The sequence below is a fragment of the Leopardus geoffroyi genome, chromosome B1, assembly GCF_018350155.1.
Source record: "Leopardus geoffroyi isolate Oge1 chromosome B1, O.geoffroyi_Oge1_pat1.0, whole genome shotgun sequence".
In the NCBI taxonomy this organism is placed as follows: domain Eukaryota; kingdom Metazoa; phylum Chordata; class Mammalia; order Carnivora; family Felidae; genus Leopardus; species Leopardus geoffroyi.
In genome coordinates this window covers 86,578,512-86,595,523 of record NC_059327.1, presented here as the reverse complement: position 1 = coordinate 86,595,523, position 17,012 = coordinate 86,578,512, and the positions used below count along the sequence as shown (strand labels likewise).

The 17,012-nt window shown below is 35.7% G+C and overlaps 1 protein-coding gene across 2 annotated transcripts in view; it reads left to right on the top strand.

Annotated features, from left to right (window-relative positions):
* NAA15 (N-alpha-acetyltransferase 15, NatA auxiliary subunit) overlaps nt 1-15,495 on the top strand; it is an 86,068-nt gene extending 70,573 nt beyond the window's left edge. Inside the window, exons 16-20 of one of the 2 annotated variants that reach the window (XM_045467286.1) lie at nt 1,767-1,875; nt 3,797-3,895; nt 9,497-9,640; nt 11,264-11,361; nt 12,694-15,495. In XM_045467286.1, coding sequence (XP_045323242.1) covers nt 1,767-1,875; nt 3,797-3,895; nt 9,497-9,640; nt 11,264-11,361; nt 12,694-12,894 — 651 coding nt within the window. In that variant the 3' untranslated portion in view covers nt 12,895-15,495. Of the gene's footprint in view, nt 1-1,766; nt 1,876-3,796; nt 3,896-9,493; nt 9,641-11,263; nt 11,362-12,693 lie in introns of both variants that reach the window. The other variant, XM_045467277.1, reaches the window with a different exon arrangement.
* Nucleotides 15,496-17,012: the final 1,517 nt, after the last annotated feature.

The window sequence follows — 17,012 nt, the reverse complement described above, 5'->3', positions numbered from 1 at the left end:
ATATATATATATATATATATATATATATATATATATATGTCTTTACAACTTTAGGAATTTTCAAGGGTAGTTCTGTTGATTTTTTTTTTTTTTTCTCCTGATCTTAAGCACTGATTTTAGAATTCATCCCTGTTGATAGGCTTTTGTGTATATAACCCTATACTTCATTTTGTATATATGAATGTAGAATGTAGTTATCTTTATTGTGGTTATGGACATATGTTTAAGCACTCAGATTTAGCCTAACAAAATCTTCCCTATGCAAGTAAGGCACAAGGAAACATGTAGAAATTTCAGATCCAGATCTCCTGTGGAGGCATGTATTCTCACTTACTAGAAATGCAGGTAGAATTTCCCTTTTCTTTTTCCAAGTTCAAAAACTTGATTTCAGTAAGTATAATGTTTGTATGACTCAGCTGCCCTATATTCCTTGTATCGATTTTGTTAACAGCAGCCATATCTCCCTGGTGATAAATTACCCTGATCAGTACAGCAGTCTTCATTTCAAGCTTGATACAGCTCCATTACAATTTCAGTTTCCAGTTTTTTACCTTCCTTGGTAGACATTTCTTCCCTGTATATCACAAATTCCAACTCAGTAGGACATAGAATCATGGGAATAAGATAAGCAAAATATTAAAAATGTGTGAGAAAGACATACTTCTGAGGGCCCCTCTTTCCCCCTCTGTCTCCTGGTATCTACAGCTATTAGAGTGACAGTGCCATATATTGATTTCTTGTTCAGAGCACATATCTTTCAGAATAATGCCAGCTGCTTTACATGCTAGTAGTATACAGCAAATCTCATAGACATCACTTTTTTGTTCAACTTTTTTTTCCTTTTTAATACTGTGAAATCATTTCCTTAGCCAGAAACTGTGTCGGTGAAACACAATTACCAAATTAGAAGAGGCATGTTAGACAGGTATGGCAAATCCAGATTCCATCAAGGATAAATTGTCACTGCCTCTGTCATGAGACAAGACAAACAGGCACAGATATTCAGTGCCTTTCTGATAAATGTGGTATTGTTCCCCACCCACACTCAGTCTACAGAGAAGAATCTTGTCTAAATACTCAGTCTAGAAGTGTAACAATAGCACAATTATGTAGTAAACATTATACCTGCCCAATAATGATTACAATTATGTAATTAATATGACATTTATATAATTACTAAAGGGTGGTAGAGACAGAGTTCTATAAGTATAAATATTTTCACATGCCATCTCACCATTAGCATGGCATTAGAATAAATATGAATTCTATAGAATTTGTATTATTAGAACAATGCAAGATGGAATCTTTTTTTTTTAATAGCTTGATTGTACTTCACTTTGAGTTTGAAAAGAACGTTGACTCACTCTGTAATATTCTCCACCTCTCATTCTTACCCCTCTTCATCCTATTTAACATCTCTCCTCGGTTCCCATCCCCCCAACCCCACCCCAATTATCTTACCTGTTTATCTCACTGTCTTTCTTTCCCTGGTTCTGTTTTATCTTCATCTTTACTTGTTGGATAGTTTCTATTTAGAGATAATGTAATATCTGTGGTTAAAAACCAGTGAAGAGTTCTAGAGTTCAAAATCCCCTTCCTTTAGACTGTGGGAGGTTAAAATATGACAGTATTTCTGGGTAATGGGTAAGTGATTTTTACCAAAACAACAACAACAATAAAAAACCAGAAAGTGTTTTTAATGGAGAGAATAACATCATACCCCTCCATCTTGCTTCCATTTGTATAATATCTTTTATTTTTGTTAGGTTGAAACTCCATTGGAAGAAGCTATTAAATTTTTAACACCGTTGAAGAACTTGGTGAAGAACAAGATAGAAACGCATCTTTTTGCCTTTGAGATTTACTTTAGGAAAGGTAGGCAATTAGGGGATAGTGGCCCTGATAAAATTGATCACTGTATTTCTTAGATATAGTCACCCAAGTCCAGTAGCTTTACCAGTGTAGGATTTTTTGCCAATGCAGCTTCCTCACAGAAATGCGTGCTACATGTGCAAGATGTTGTGGGGAGGTATAATGATACTATTATCTCTTCTAGGACATTAAAATCAACAGTAGATGAACATCCATAACTAGGATTAAGGTCATATGTAGTAATTGCCGTGTACTTGTGTGAATAAAGTTAATGACATAAAGCTTAGATTAGTGCCTGATACACAGTAAGCATTGAATAAATGTTGGTTTTTATTAGCTATTGTTACAAGATGTGGCGCTTAAGGTGTATCTTGAAGGATGAATCATTTCTAAAAGAAGAGCTGGATAGAAAGGAAGAGGATGCTTTAAGAAAACACAAGTATGTGTAAATAATGTAGAGGTTTCTGTATTGCCCAAACCAGATAGAAAATAAATGAAGGGTCTTGGTTGTCTTGTTTAGAATGCCTCAACTACATATAGATACTGATTTTGTGGAATTGAATTGCTGTAATCCAAGTGGTTCATTGAAAAAAAACTAAGTATATCATTAAGGGAAGGGAACAGAACTTGGTTAATAAGCTCTGACAGAAGGTTGTTGTTCCAAGCAGTGTAACTTACGTTCTACTTAAAGAGGTGGAAAATGGTGCCCCTATAGAGTTTCCATTTAAAAATCATGTTTATCAAAGGTAATTAATAATGGGGAAAGGTTCTCATATAGCATTGCTTGAAAATAGGACAAAAAGCTATAGTTTGATTTTAATTTTTATTAAGATACTTACATGAATATGTATTATAGAAAAAAGGCCAGGAAGAAATAGATAAAAAAAATAACAGAAGGTCTCTTGATGGATTGAGTGATTACAGTGTTTTGTCATAATTCTGTTTTCCAAAATTTAGAAAATAAACTTTAGTAAATAGTCAAGTAATTTAGAAACTTTTAAAGAACAGTTAATTATAACTTCCTTTTTAATAAATATTCTTAAATGGAATACCGAAGTATAAAAAAGTTGTTCTGCTTGAAGTGAGGAAGGGGAATCTAAATTCCATTCAGTTGGCTTCTTGGTTGTGTTCTAAAGACCTCTGAAGGGCTCTTCAGCTGTTGGATTTCATTGTTGTGTGAAATGGGTAGTAAAGGGTATGGCAGTGTTTTTAGCTTTTTGAGTGTTGGGTAAGAGAAAAATGTCAGAGGAGCCTGGAGGTTTCAATTGTGTTATTTGGAGAACGGTACCAAATTAGGGAAGTCGTAACAAAGAGGAGGTAGTTATAGATGAGACTTGGAAGTTCAGTAAGTATTCAGGTGAAATTTCCATGGAACAGGTGGAAACACTACTAAAGCTGGGGAAACATGGGGGTGTGAGTATGGGGATAGTATAGAGAGAGCTTAGAAATCACTGAAAATAATAACCTTGGTAAATACTGTACTTTTTGAGGAGAAACAGGAGTCAAGGATTGATAGGAGAGGACAGTCAGATAGGAGGGAAACCATTTCACATGTCACAAAACCCAAGAAAGGAGATTCAAGTATAAACAATCAAGATTTATAAGTAGTGCAGAAGATCCCTTTATTCTGATTAAAGGAGGTTAAGAAGTGAAATGGCTTCAAATTTTGTTCCTATGGCAGAAGTTCAAATATTGAATGCTATCTAATTTTTTTTGTACTTCATAAAACCTTTTTTCTTAAAAGAATATTGTGTGGAAATCATTAGCTAATGTTGCTAATCTGAGGAAATCATTTGCTTCACTTACGTTGCAGTTCAAATGTGGTTGACTCTAAATTAGTTTCTCTATTTGTAAGATCTTAATCTTCCAAAGGAGGGCATCTTATTTTATCATGTGATCAAAATATATCTTTTTCTTTTTATAGAAAAATTTCTTTTGATGCTACAATCAGTAAAGAGGGCATTTGCTATTGATTCTAGTCATCCCTGGCTTCATGAGTGTATGATTCGACTCTTTAGTACTGGTATGTTTTTGTTTTCCATTACTTAAGTATTTGGTTATAGTAGTTGATAGTGACTGTATAAGTGATCTATATAAGCTTGTCATAAACTTAATCATTTTAAAGCTGTTGGGTATTAAATTAGCTAAGGGGAAAAGCAGGGTTCTTTTCTTTGTGATGAAGGTATTTATTTTAAGGCTAGAAATGTTACTTGATTTTGATAATAGAATTGTTTAGTCCAGATATTTGAGAATCACCTTTGTTTCTGTTTCTAAAAAGTTAACACGTAAGTTGAAATTGTGAATCATATTCGTTATGTAAAGCTTTTAGTAAATTGTTCTAAAATTGAAGGATCTCTTTGAAATTGACTAGCTGTCTCCTTATTTATCTGTCTTCAGAATTCTTTGTCATAAAATTTTTGTTAATAAATACAGGTTTAAAAGAACTTTAAGACAATCATTGTACTTTTCAGATATTTTCACAATAAGATCCATATACTACTACTAACAAAGTAGAACTATAGAATTTTAGAGAGTAAAAGGTAGAATGTTATGCTAATTGTTTTTCATTTTAATAATAGTTGAGAAATATGGGACCCTAAAAGATTAAATGACTTATTCAAGGTAACATAAATAATTAGTAATGAAGCAGGGATGAGAGCTCAGGTTTTCAAATTGTTCTTTCTACTACCACAAGAGCTTGAAATTTAGAGTAAAGTACTCCTGTAGTCAAGTGTGGTGGTGGTTTGATTTTTAAGTGAATAGAGAAGGGAAATTGAATTTTTAATAGAACAGTCTGCAAATACTATTAAGTTACCTGTCTCATTGCTAAATACTCAGTCACATATGAATCCATACATACCTGGAAATAACGAGATTAAACCAGGCATCCCAGTCAGTCTTTTGAAAAATGTTTAATTGTCCTCCCGATGAAGAAAGTTGTTTTGGGGGTGCCTGGGTGGCTCAGTCAGTTAAGAGTCCAACTTTGGCTCAGGTCATAATCTTGTGGTCCGTGGGTTTGAGCCACACGTCAGACTCTGCTGACAGCTCAGAGCCTGGAGCCTGCTTCGGATTCTGTCTCTCCCTCTTTCTCTGCCCCTCCTCTGCTCGTTCTCTGTCTCTCTCCCTCTCAAAAATTAATAAACATTAAAAAAATAAAAACACAAACAAACCTTGTTTTGACTTCTAAGAAAAAGTAAATCCTTATTTAAAGTATATTTATGCCTGTCAAAAAAAAAAAAGATTCGTTATAGACACTGAACTGTTTTTTAGTGTTTTTAATTCTGAAAGTAAAAAATAACATAACCACCTCATAAAATAGAAGAAGGAATTGCTATTCTTAGAGAAAATAGAGAAATTTCTTTCTAGTGTTTTCATATTAAAATTTGTTTGAAGTCATGAGTCTGAAAATTAAGGCCGGGAATAATGGTCTTAAATCCATTCTTGCTTAGGATGGAGTGCACTTAAATTGTTCTCAAAATTAACATGAACACTTTGTTCTTGTATAATCAACTCTTTCCTAAAAGGTAGTAGTAAAATAATATATAGAAGTCTTATGGATTTGGAGACTTCCCTCTGAAATATGAATTAAAAGTGGCATATTTAAATGTATTTGCTTATAGTAAGTATGTGGATTGATGAACATATGGCTGTTGTCTTAGAACAGTTATATTAGGAACAAAAATGCTTCAGAAGAACAAAGAAAGGCAGAATGGTCCTGATATAAGAGTTAGAATTATTTAGTTAGCTGTGAGCTGTATCCGTAGCTTCCAGACATTGTCTGGAAGAGTAACAAAGTAATCCTTATTTTGACTAAATTTAGGCATTAAAGCAGTGATAATTTGGAGTGATAAAGATGCACTGTCTTTAAAAGGCCTTCAAGAATTTGGGTACAGTTGTGTAGTATGTAAAAGTATTTGTGCAACCACAGACACCCAGAGTAGGGGCATCTTTGATATACCCCACAAGTTTCCTTTAATAAAACTGATAGCTTTGGTAGTTTTAAAATAAGATTTAACTTTGAAGTAATTTTTCAAGAACACATTTGTCATGTCAAGTTATATTTTACAACTGCTTCTTTACAAAGAAACCCTTACAACACCTTCTTGGGGAATATGGGAAAAAAACGGTGCCTTGACACCTATTTTATTACAGAAACTTCTCTAAGTAAATATTCATTTTAGCCTGGTTATGAATACCCTTCCAAATCTTCAGAATGTTGTTATACTACCAGTGTAATTAGTATCTGCTGCCTAAACTAATTTACCATATATGTCAATCTTCCTCTCCCCTTTTTAATTATGAGGATGATTTGGTATGTGCCCTTTTCAAGTTTTTCACTTTTTCTTAAAGTTGTAGGACTTAAAGCAATTTAAACTACATTTCTGCTTGGTACTAAGTAAAAGGAGTTTAGGGATTCAGTTGTTTATTATTCCCTTACATACTTTTAAAAAAAATCACTGTTTGGTCACCTTGATCTACAGTGAATCTTACATCTTTTCTTCTCTCATTTGTACAAACCCATTTCTTCCTTTTATCTGCAGATTATTTTTCTTCTGTGCTTATGTATTTCTCCCCTAAAAGCTTTGTTGATCCTCTTATTTAACCTATTTTACCCTTTTGAATAGTAATCACTTAGTAGGTTGTGCTTTAGAGCCTAGTAGTGAGTAGTCATTATCTTGCACAGAATATGAGCATTTTCTACCCAAATTATTAACAAAACAGGGAGCTAGCCTAGGAACCCAGAAAAATTCTTTTGGCTAAGAATCTACCCCTTTTTCAGTGCGACTTTTAACCATTGACAATTACTAAATTAATCCAGTCTGCTAATAAGCTCAGAGCATGAACCAAACATTATTTTAATTTTAGGATGTCAGAGGATTCAGAAGCCTCTCATAAAAAGTTTTATTCCCCTTCCCTCAATTATTATTTTTCCTTGATTCACAAGACTTACTATTGTATCATAAGGTAACAAGGAAGCTAATTCAGTAGTCTCAGATGTTTTATTTTCCTGAGACCTCAATATTTTTTTGTTCATTTTAGTCACTTTCAAAGGACTTTTAGATTGGTTCATCCCCTACTAATCTTTAGTAATAAAAGCTTACGTAGTAGACCTGTGATGCATGAGATTGCCCCTTTCCTGAAAGACATAGGTAATATTGCATTACACAGAATTCATACAACTTTCTGAGTCTTACTGCAGTTGAATTTTTTTTTTTTTTTAATTAGTATCTTCCTGGAAATTATAGTGCCAATCTACATAGTGTAGGGGAGCTAACAATCAGCCTCAAACATTTTGTGACTTGGGGAGGAAATGTTTTTGGAAATAGCTATTAGTGGAAGTTCGGAGTTATATAAATATTTCTTCTTTATACATCCTGAATATATATATTTGTTTTTAATTGTGTGGGCTTTTTTTTTTTTTTTCTTAAAGCAGTTTCGATTTTTCTGGGGGATTATTTTAATCTGAGGAAAACAAATTAATGAAGGTAATAAAAAACATGAAAAGCATAGCGTCCACTTATAACCAACTATAATGTAACTATACAGTTACTTTCCCATCTGCATATAGTGTCCCGAAAGCACTTCATTCAAACCAGTAAGGCTCATGGATATAACATTTTTTTAGAAGACCTGTGTTTTTTTGATATAATAGTCATTGTGATTGGCTATAATCCGTTTTACCAACTTTTCTTTCTGTTTGCACTCCCGCGCTCCTTGAAATCTGTTGATAAGTTGCCAAAATCAAGTTACAAGTACAGCCATAATGGAGATTAAGCAAAATTCCTTAATAACTCATTTATTTGAACCACCCAATTCAATAGAATGATAGAAGAAATGCTATTTAACTAACAAAGGACACATCAATCAATTATTCAGTTACTAATTACGTGTAGAATATTTCAGAGATGTTAACCACTCAAGAATTCAGTGTGTTTAAACTTGGTGTAGTGATCCATTAGACAATAAGTGGGCCATTACTACCATTCGAAAGCCTAATATAGAAATATACTATAGAGCAGAGGGGCACCTGGGTGGCTCAGTTGGTTGAGTGTTGGACTTTTGATTTCAGCTCAGATCATGATCCCAGGGTCTTGGGATCAAGCCCCCAGTTGGGCTCTGCGCTGAGGGTGCAGCCTGCCTGAGATTCTCCCTCTCACCCTCCCTCCCTCTCTCTCTCTCTCTCTCTCTCTCTCTCTCTCTCTCTCTCTCCCTCTCCCCCCTTCCCTCCCTCCCTCCCTCTCCCCCTCTGCCCCTTTCCCCCCGCCCACTCAACGCTCTCTCACTCTCTCTCTCTTAAAAAAAGAATAGAGTAGAAAATACCAGAATGCATGGCACAAAATTAAGGTTAGTATTCCATGAAACTTTTGCCTCACATAGTAATTTATGTATATAGGATACATATTCAGCAGTACAAATGGTCGTTATCCACATTTAAAGCGACCACCATAGTTCCTAACCATGAGGAAAATATATTTTCAATCTATAACAAAAATAATAACTGCACTTTATTGAATTATATATTTAGCTATTATATAATTAACTTTAAAAAATGTAGCTTTTCTGGGGCACCTGGGTGGCTCAGTTGGTTAGGTGACAGACTTCGGCTCAGGTCATGATCTTGCAATTTGTGAGTTCTAGCCCCGCATCGTGCTCTGTGCTGACAGCTGAGAGCCTGGAGCCTGCTTCGGATTCTGTGACTGCCCCTCCCCTGCTCACGCTCTGTGTCTGTCTGTCTCTCAATAATAAATAAACGTTAAAACAATTTTTTTTTAAAAACGTAACTTTTCCTTACTGTGATCCTTTTAGGTTAGATAGCTCCTCAGTTTTACGGATCAAGAAATAAGTTCAGAGAGGTTGTGACTTGTTCAAGCCTAGATCCATACCCAGGTCTTTCTGGCTCAAAGCTTCAAACTGTCTGTCTATACCAAAATAGTAATGAAAAAAGCATACTAACATTCAGTCAGAGAGGTTAGGGGTTCAGCTTTTCCATCTCTGAATCCCAAGGCCTGGGAATATGATTATCAGAGTGTATTCATTATAGGAAAATACTTTGGTGGTCCTTTGGAGTTTATTATATAGTGATAACTAAATTTATGTAGCCCTTGCAAATAAAGGTCAATGAAGTCAGTCATGTTTTCTTTTAAAATTAATAAATTTTGTAATGCCTTACTTGGGTATAGAATATGGAGAAGGTGAAGAAAATCCTCTTGTCTTCTGCACTGCATAATTGCTGTGACATTATTTATCAGGTGGGTGCCATCAGAGCCCTACTTTATAAATTTGTTTTAAAGTTGAGGGGGCCAGACCCTAAGAGCTTAGAAGACTATGGAACTACATCTTTTGTTATTTGTTTTGCATTTTGTTTTGTTTTGTTTTTCTGGAAATGAATCATTTATCAGTGAAATGTCTTTGAATGCTGTTAGAAAAATTATTATTTTCCTGATACACATTTTTTTACATTTATATGGTAAGCTCTTTACATGTTGAATTATAAGTAGGTTCATTTAATCTTTACATGTAATTGCTTTGTTTCATTGGCCTCATCAAGTAATTTCTTTACTTCTGCAAATCATATCAGAGTATCTGACTGCTAATAGAATTTTGTTTTTAATTTGTTCAGCAGTGTGTGAAAGTAAAGATTTACCTGATACAGTTAGGACAGTATTAAAACAAGAAATGAATCGTCTTTTTGGAGCAACAAATCCAAAGAATTTTAATGAAACTTTTCTGAAAAGGAATTCTGATTCATTGCCACACAGATTATCAGGTAATCACTTCATTTTCTTTTTATCTTAGCCTTCTAAAATAATTTTAGTTTTTATTTTAATGGATTCATGGCAAGGTTACACATTTCTCACATGGAAGAGGCATTGTGTGTATGTCACATTTTAATTGTAAGAACACAGGCAGCTTAAATATGCTTCCTATAAATTTTTAAATTTCTTTTTTTTTTTTTTTTTAATTTTTTTTTTTCAACGTTTATTTATTTTTCTTGGGACAGAGAGAGACAGAGCATGAACGGGGGAGGGGCAGAGAGAGAGGGAGACACAGAATCGGAAACAGGCTCCAGGCTCTGAGCCATCAGCCCAGAGCCCGACGCGGGGCTTGAACTCACGGACCGCGAGATTGTGACCTGGCTGAAGTCGGATGCTTAACCGACTGCGCCACCCAGGCGCCCCTAAATTTTTAAATTTCTTAAAATTATTACTGTGAATCAAGGTCAGTAGTTTCTTCTGGTTCAGCATAGGCTTTTTACAAAGAAGCAATATAACTTCATTTAACTATATATTACATATAAGGAAGGAAGGGCTTTCTTTGTTTTTTCTTTCTCCTCCTTCAACATGCTCTTAAGATTCACTTGGATGTGACCATCAGCTTCTATTTTTCATGCTTATAAGATATTAAATTGGACAGCGCAAAACACCTAAAATCATTTCATAGGCAAAGGTCTGTGCTAGCAGTCCAAAATCTGCACTTGATGGGATCGTATGGATAGTGCTTTAGTAGGATGCTTTTAGAATACCTGGCTAAGAAGGCCAGCAGCTTTGTATGCCTTTGTAGAATTCTGAATTCAGATTTTTGGCTCATGCCATCAAGTTTGAGTATCTCTCTCCTCCCATGTTCCCACACCCTCAATCCCCCAGGCCCCCCACTCCTACACACATTAAATGGAGTATTCCCCACAGCCCCAAATTATGGGGTTTGTTTGTTTGTTTCGAGAGAGTGCAAGTGAGGAGAGGGGCAGAGGGAGAGAGAGCAAGAGAGAGAATCCTGAGAGTCTCCAGGCTTAGTGCAGAGCCCGACACAAGGCTCAATCCCACAACTCTGGGATCATGACCTGAGCCGAAATCAAGAGTGGGACACTTGGGGCACCTGGGTGGCTCAGTCACTTAAGTGTCCAACTTTGGCTCAGGTCATGATCTCGCTGTCCGTGGGTTCGAGCCCCATGTCAGACTCTGTGCTGACAGCTCAGAGCCTGGAGCCTGCTTCAGGCTCCCTATCTCTCTGCCTCTCCCACATTATTTCTCTGTCTCTCTCTCAAAAAAAAAAAGTGGGACACTCAAACAACTGAGCCACCCAGGCACCCCTGTTCAGTTTAGAAAGAGGAAAAATCCATGTTCCCACTACACAAAAACAACTATCATTAGAATATTTGTATTTCTTCATAGTTTTTTACCTTAATCATTCTCCTAGTTTAGACAGTTAAGCTATTTCTGATCTATCCTCTCATGATTTTTTTGGTTTATTTCAAATGGCTTTTCCCACTTTTCTAATAAAGTGCCACACTCTGTGTGCACATATATGTTATATTTGATATTTGAATGAATAGAGGATAAGATGCTGGTTGTACTTTAAAATAAAAAAATTTTTCTTTTTTCTTCTCATTTAGCTGCCAAAATGGTATATTATTTAGATCCTTCTAGTCAGAAGCGAGCTATAGAGTTGGCAACAACACTTGATGAATCCCTCACTAACAGAAACCTCCAGGTAAAGTTTTTCATAATCTCTCTGAAGGATACCTCACTACTTTCTGTTTCTCTTTTCACAAAGAGAATACATTTACCAAATAATTGTTTTTTTGTTAATTATGCGTATTATTCACCAAGCCATTATGAATCTACATCAGAAACTAACCCTATCTTAAATTTATTTAGGATTGTCTGTGTGTGCACATGCACAGTAGGCTACTTGGCCTTCAAGAACTAGTTCCACATCTTTATTTAAAATGCTTTTTCTAGGAATCTGTTTTAGTAAAATTATATATATATATTCCATAGTTAATTTTAGATTTTGGTTCATTCCTGTCTCTACATTTCTGACCAAGCAGTAGTCTCAGTGAAGATTCTGACATATTTAAGATGTACATACCAGGGATCAAATCAAAACACTCATTTTATAACTTGTAATGTACCTTGAAATATAAAAGATACATGGATATGTTTTGCAAGATACCGATTTTAGTTTAGCCTAAAAACAAAGGACATAGCGCTACTTCCTATGATAATTGGCCAGATAAAGCATTTGATATAGTCCTTTAATAGCAAATGAAGGAACACTTTTAAGAAAGAAACATTTGACTTATTGATTGCTAATTAATACATCATTTAGATTATAACATTTCTAGACTGGCAAAGTTTGTTGGATACTATATATCTGCAAACTACATGTTTTCCAAGTGAAAAGATAAAGAAAACATGAGGAATGTAAGTTAACATGCATCATTTTAAAATCTAAGAATATCTCCCAAGGGGTTTGGTTCAAACAGTTACCAATTTTCATGAACAAATTTTTCTTGCATATATGCCCTTTGGTTTGAGACCCTCCCTTTCCTCTCAGTGGACAAACCTTTAATTAATACAGAGCTGAAAAGCAATGTTTGATACCACCAGCTGTCTCTAAGCCTCTTAAAGAAGAAAAAAAAAAAAAACTAAAGAGCTTAAGTTCAATACCTGACATTAGCGTGGAAAAGTTGACATTTATACACAGAGCCTGCCTGGGCTGAGGCAAAGTTGCCACCTGGGGTCAAGCACTTGCTGAGAGTGAGTGTGTCTTTAAATGTAGCCGCTGCATATCTTGCTTGCCCCACATTAGTCCTGGCCCTGTTTATGAATTCGTCCTTTGTATAAGCCCTGCGATTCTGAAGAAACTATTTCTTAGGGATTGAATATGCTGGTATAGAATGCTTTCTGTGTCTTCAATATGTACATTTGCCTTTGGCTTAGAAAATGTGTTGATAATGAAATGTCTAATAAATTTACAGTAAAAAACTTTCTTTTTGTTTTTGGACAAGTTATAATATTACCTTTTCTCTTTCTTTAGACATGTATGGAGGTATTAGAAGCCTTGTGTGATGGTAGCCTAGGAGACTGTAAAGAAGCTGCTGAAGTTTATAGAGCAAATTGTCATAAGCTTTTCCCTTATGCTTTGGCTTTCATGCCTCCTGGATATGAAGAGGATATGAAGATCACAGTTAATGGAGATAGTTCTGCAGAAACTGAAGAACTGGCCAATGAAATCTGAACATCATTAAACAAGCAAATGGAATGACTTTGGACCATATCTAGTGTATAATATTTTTGTCACGCACCTGCTGCATTGCTCTAACTTACACAGAATGAGAAGAGTAAATGTTCTTGCCTTCAAATAGTGTTTTACGTTTTTTATCCTGCTGAAAAAGTATATATAAAATATCTAACGTATTACAGGATATAGGTTCAGTTTCTTAAAAAATTAAAAGCTGCTAAAATTGAGGGATTAAAAAAAAGATACCTTATTCTATTCCTACCTACCCACCCATGTTTTTTAACTAATTTATATAAAATCTGGAGGCTATTACAGCTAACAAAGCAGGTGTGTGGCAGAAATATTACTTTAAAATTTGTCTTGTGAGATTTTACTATATCTCAGACAGCATAAATGCTGTTTTAGCACTGGATTCTTTCACTGAGCACAAAGAGTTGTTGGGGCTTTAGCATCTGACTGATTTTGTTACGGGGTTGATTCTGACCATAGGAAGTATGCAATGTGAATCACTATTTACAGAGAAACCTACAACAGATGCTTGATGTTGTAGAAGCTGGGACATATAGATACCAAGCAGAATTTCTAAGAAACCTAGAGGGTGTTCAATATGCTTGTTGTGTTTCCAAAATTCACTGTACATGATCAGTTTGGTGTTCTTGTACCACAGTTTTTAACTGAAGGAACCAGTTGGAACAATCTCAATTTTAACTAAAACTTGAAGAACTAAAATAGCAATGCAAACCTTTCAGCATTGTTTTGGCCAAACTTGTTAAAACTGTAATGCAAGAACCAAATGCACTGTGATGTGGCACCAACTAATTAGCACGCATGAATTTTTTCACCCAAGAGTGAAAAAAGAAAATCTACCATGGCTTGAAGTTAAAGAGCAGAACTCCTGACTACCATTCTATGACTGATCAAGAGACTAATAGTTAAAAACCTCAGCAGGCCTTGTTCACGATATGCAGAAAAAAAGTGCTGCAGTTTAGATACCTCTGGAATTTTTCCACAGTGTCACAGGTTTGTAATACTTGAAGCCCTACATTTCTAAGAATATATTTCTTGCTCAGTTGTTTCAGGCAAGCCCAAGACTTTGTAATTTTTAAAGGGCCCAAGATTTTTTTTTTTTTTTCAATAACAGACCAGCTTCTTTTTCCTGCAGTTACAGATGTAATTTCCTTTTTGTTGTCAAACATAAGGTACCAAATATGATGCAATAAATTGTTTTGAAAAACAGTTGTGTGAATATTTCAACTAATCTGTGTTGGGCTTCTGTGAAAATACACAGGTGGAAACAGAGGTGCAAGCCAGAGGCAATGTAACGTGCTGTAAAATGAGCGCAGATGGTTGCGTTCGCTGCGGGCTGAGTGCCGGTGTCAGGGGACTCCGTAATGCAGGTGTAGTGCTGCTCCTGCATGAACCTTTCCTTGAGGGCGAGGATGGTGGCAGGTACTATGAATGTAATTCCTAATTTCCTAATTTGAAAGGAAACTGAGAACTGCGATTTTGATGGAGAGACTGAGCCTTACGATGATAAACCTGTATACTGAGAACTGGCCTCAGGCTCAATATCCTCGTTGCGTTTGCAAGATCTGAGCAAATAAGATTAAGTAAAATGAATCAATTGTATATATGATTGATCTTTTTGTGGTACTTTTAGTTTCTAGGGCATATATTCTAAAGGGAATTTTCAGGAGACCTGATCCTTCTACTGATTGAACAGTTGTGCTAAACTCAACCTTTCATAGTACGTGGCCTGCATTCTGCATCCCGGTCTAACGATTTAGTGATGTAAAGAGAAGTACAAGCCGAACTCCAGTGCTTTGTTCCGTTTTATTAACTGGCCCTGTCTCAGGAACATCTTCACAGATGGCAAACAACAAACAAAAAAAACCCCACCACCACCACAAACTTTTTTTCAACTTCTCCTATGAGTGGCAACCGAAGTTCTCATTGTTGGGAAAGAACACTAGTGCTACCTCTGCCACTACTGAGGTGTTGGGAGGAGGCACCAGCCATATGATAGGGGGTGTTTATGTGTGAATTATGTTTCAACTCTACTGTATATTGAAATGAAGTTCATATATTTGTCTTGACAATGTTCAACTGATGTAGACTGTCTTAGAATGAAAATTCGTAAATACTCAGAACTCTTGATGCAGATTCCACCCGTGAGGAGCTAAAATTCCTAACATGTATATTGTACTCCGACCCAATTTTACTGGAACTATTGAATAAATATTTTATTTTCTTTCAGGTTTACTTGATAGTGGATACATTGTCTGGTGTCAGAGGACCTTGACAGGGTTCGTTTTATGTCCAGACAGCACCCCCGAAACATTGTACTGTACTGTCTTGCTCTGAGTAGTATCGACTGGATCATCCCACATTTGCCTCATTCACTCTATTAATTCCAAATGATACTGTGGGGGGAAACAGGGTTAGAAAAACAAGTGGGAAAAAAATGCAGTGATGTTGTATTCTAAACAAGTGCCTTATGTTTATTGCTGAGAACTGGTGTTAACAACCCTTTTCAGAAGAAAGGGTCCCTTGACCTGTATTAACATAGGAAAGTAAAGTTATTTTTGTTTTTCTTTATATTTACTACTCTTGTCATTTCTCATTTAAAAATTAAGATCTGACCAGGTTAGTTTACTCAGCTTTAATTAGATAGTTGAGTCCTACGTTTTCAACATTTTTCTGTATTTACGATGCACAAAAATAAAGCGTGATCTCTACTAGCATGGCTAAAAGTAGTCCCAGTATTAGTGAATAGCTTTTCTGTGGGTTTTATGAGGACTTTGTCTTTCAGGGGTGTTTGTACTCCACGGTGTGCTGCTGTTAGGGCTGTGAGACGAAGGCTATGATTGTAAGAGGCCAGACAAGCATGGTCTAGTTTCAGGTAGGTGATGATAAATTCAGGGAAGTCTCTGTCCTGCACAGTTTGTAGGAATATTTCAGTTGCCATGCGTAGCATCTGTTTGGGACAGGTAAAAAAGTGAAGTGTTGAATTTTCCTACAAGACACACACACACACACACACACACACACACACACACACACGTCTTACTAATTACTAGCCTTAAATTTTGAAATAACTCTTACTAAGAGAATGGAAAGAAAGACCAACCTGTCCAGTGGAAGGTAGGCTTCCTGTTCAGCTCATGCTACACTCCTTTAAGTTACAGGCAAGGTTTCTTGATGCCATTCAATCCACTGCCAAACCTACATTAAAAACAGTCGCATGAAATGGCTGTGTTGCCCCACAGGGAGCTGAAACCTTAAGTTTTGTTCCAATTTGGAAGATTATCTCACTATTTATAGCAATAAGACATTTTTGCAAAAGGTTATTTATTGAAGTGTACTTTTTTTTTTTTTTACCTTTTAGTATGCAACCTACAGGGTGGATGTCAAAAGAATTGGTAGTGTGCAGGAGATTCTGGAGAAAATGTTCATATTTCAGTAAAGGAGGAGAGTATTTGTCATGTACTGTAGGTTATACAGCCGATGTAACATTGCTACCTCCCCTCAAGACCTGCTTCTTTTATGACATAAAGATGGGCAGGAGGAAAGGGAGCAGTATGCGGTAGGAAAGCAGGTCTTAAAGTTTCCAGCCTCTCCGTTTATCCAGTTGTCTTTGAAAGGACACCATCTTGGGATTGAAGCCAGAAGAAAAAAAATGGTAGTTTAAATTAGAACTTGTATGAAATTGTCAACTATAGACAAGCTTAGTATCTTAAATGTTCAGTGCTCTTTATAGAGTTCTATATGCCAAAAACAGTATAGACTTGGTTTCGAGGTGGCTTTAGTGAAAGTGAAGTTGATACTTGGCAATCCGACAAGACTGGAAAGTAGTTGTTACAGCTTTTATATTAGACCTTTGTGTCTATTTTAACAGTCTTTTATTTCACACAAGTGGTACAGTTCTTAACTGAAATAATTGACCTTGATGAATATGTGATGAAAAGTTTCCTGAATGTTAAGATTCTGCTTTTGCTAAATCAGCTTGGCCTCAAGAAGTACAAATGATCCTCTTGTTTGGAAACAACATAGGAGCAAAGGGATTTCTGGAATATGATTTGAGTCCCATAGCTTGCTTTCAGCTGATAATTACA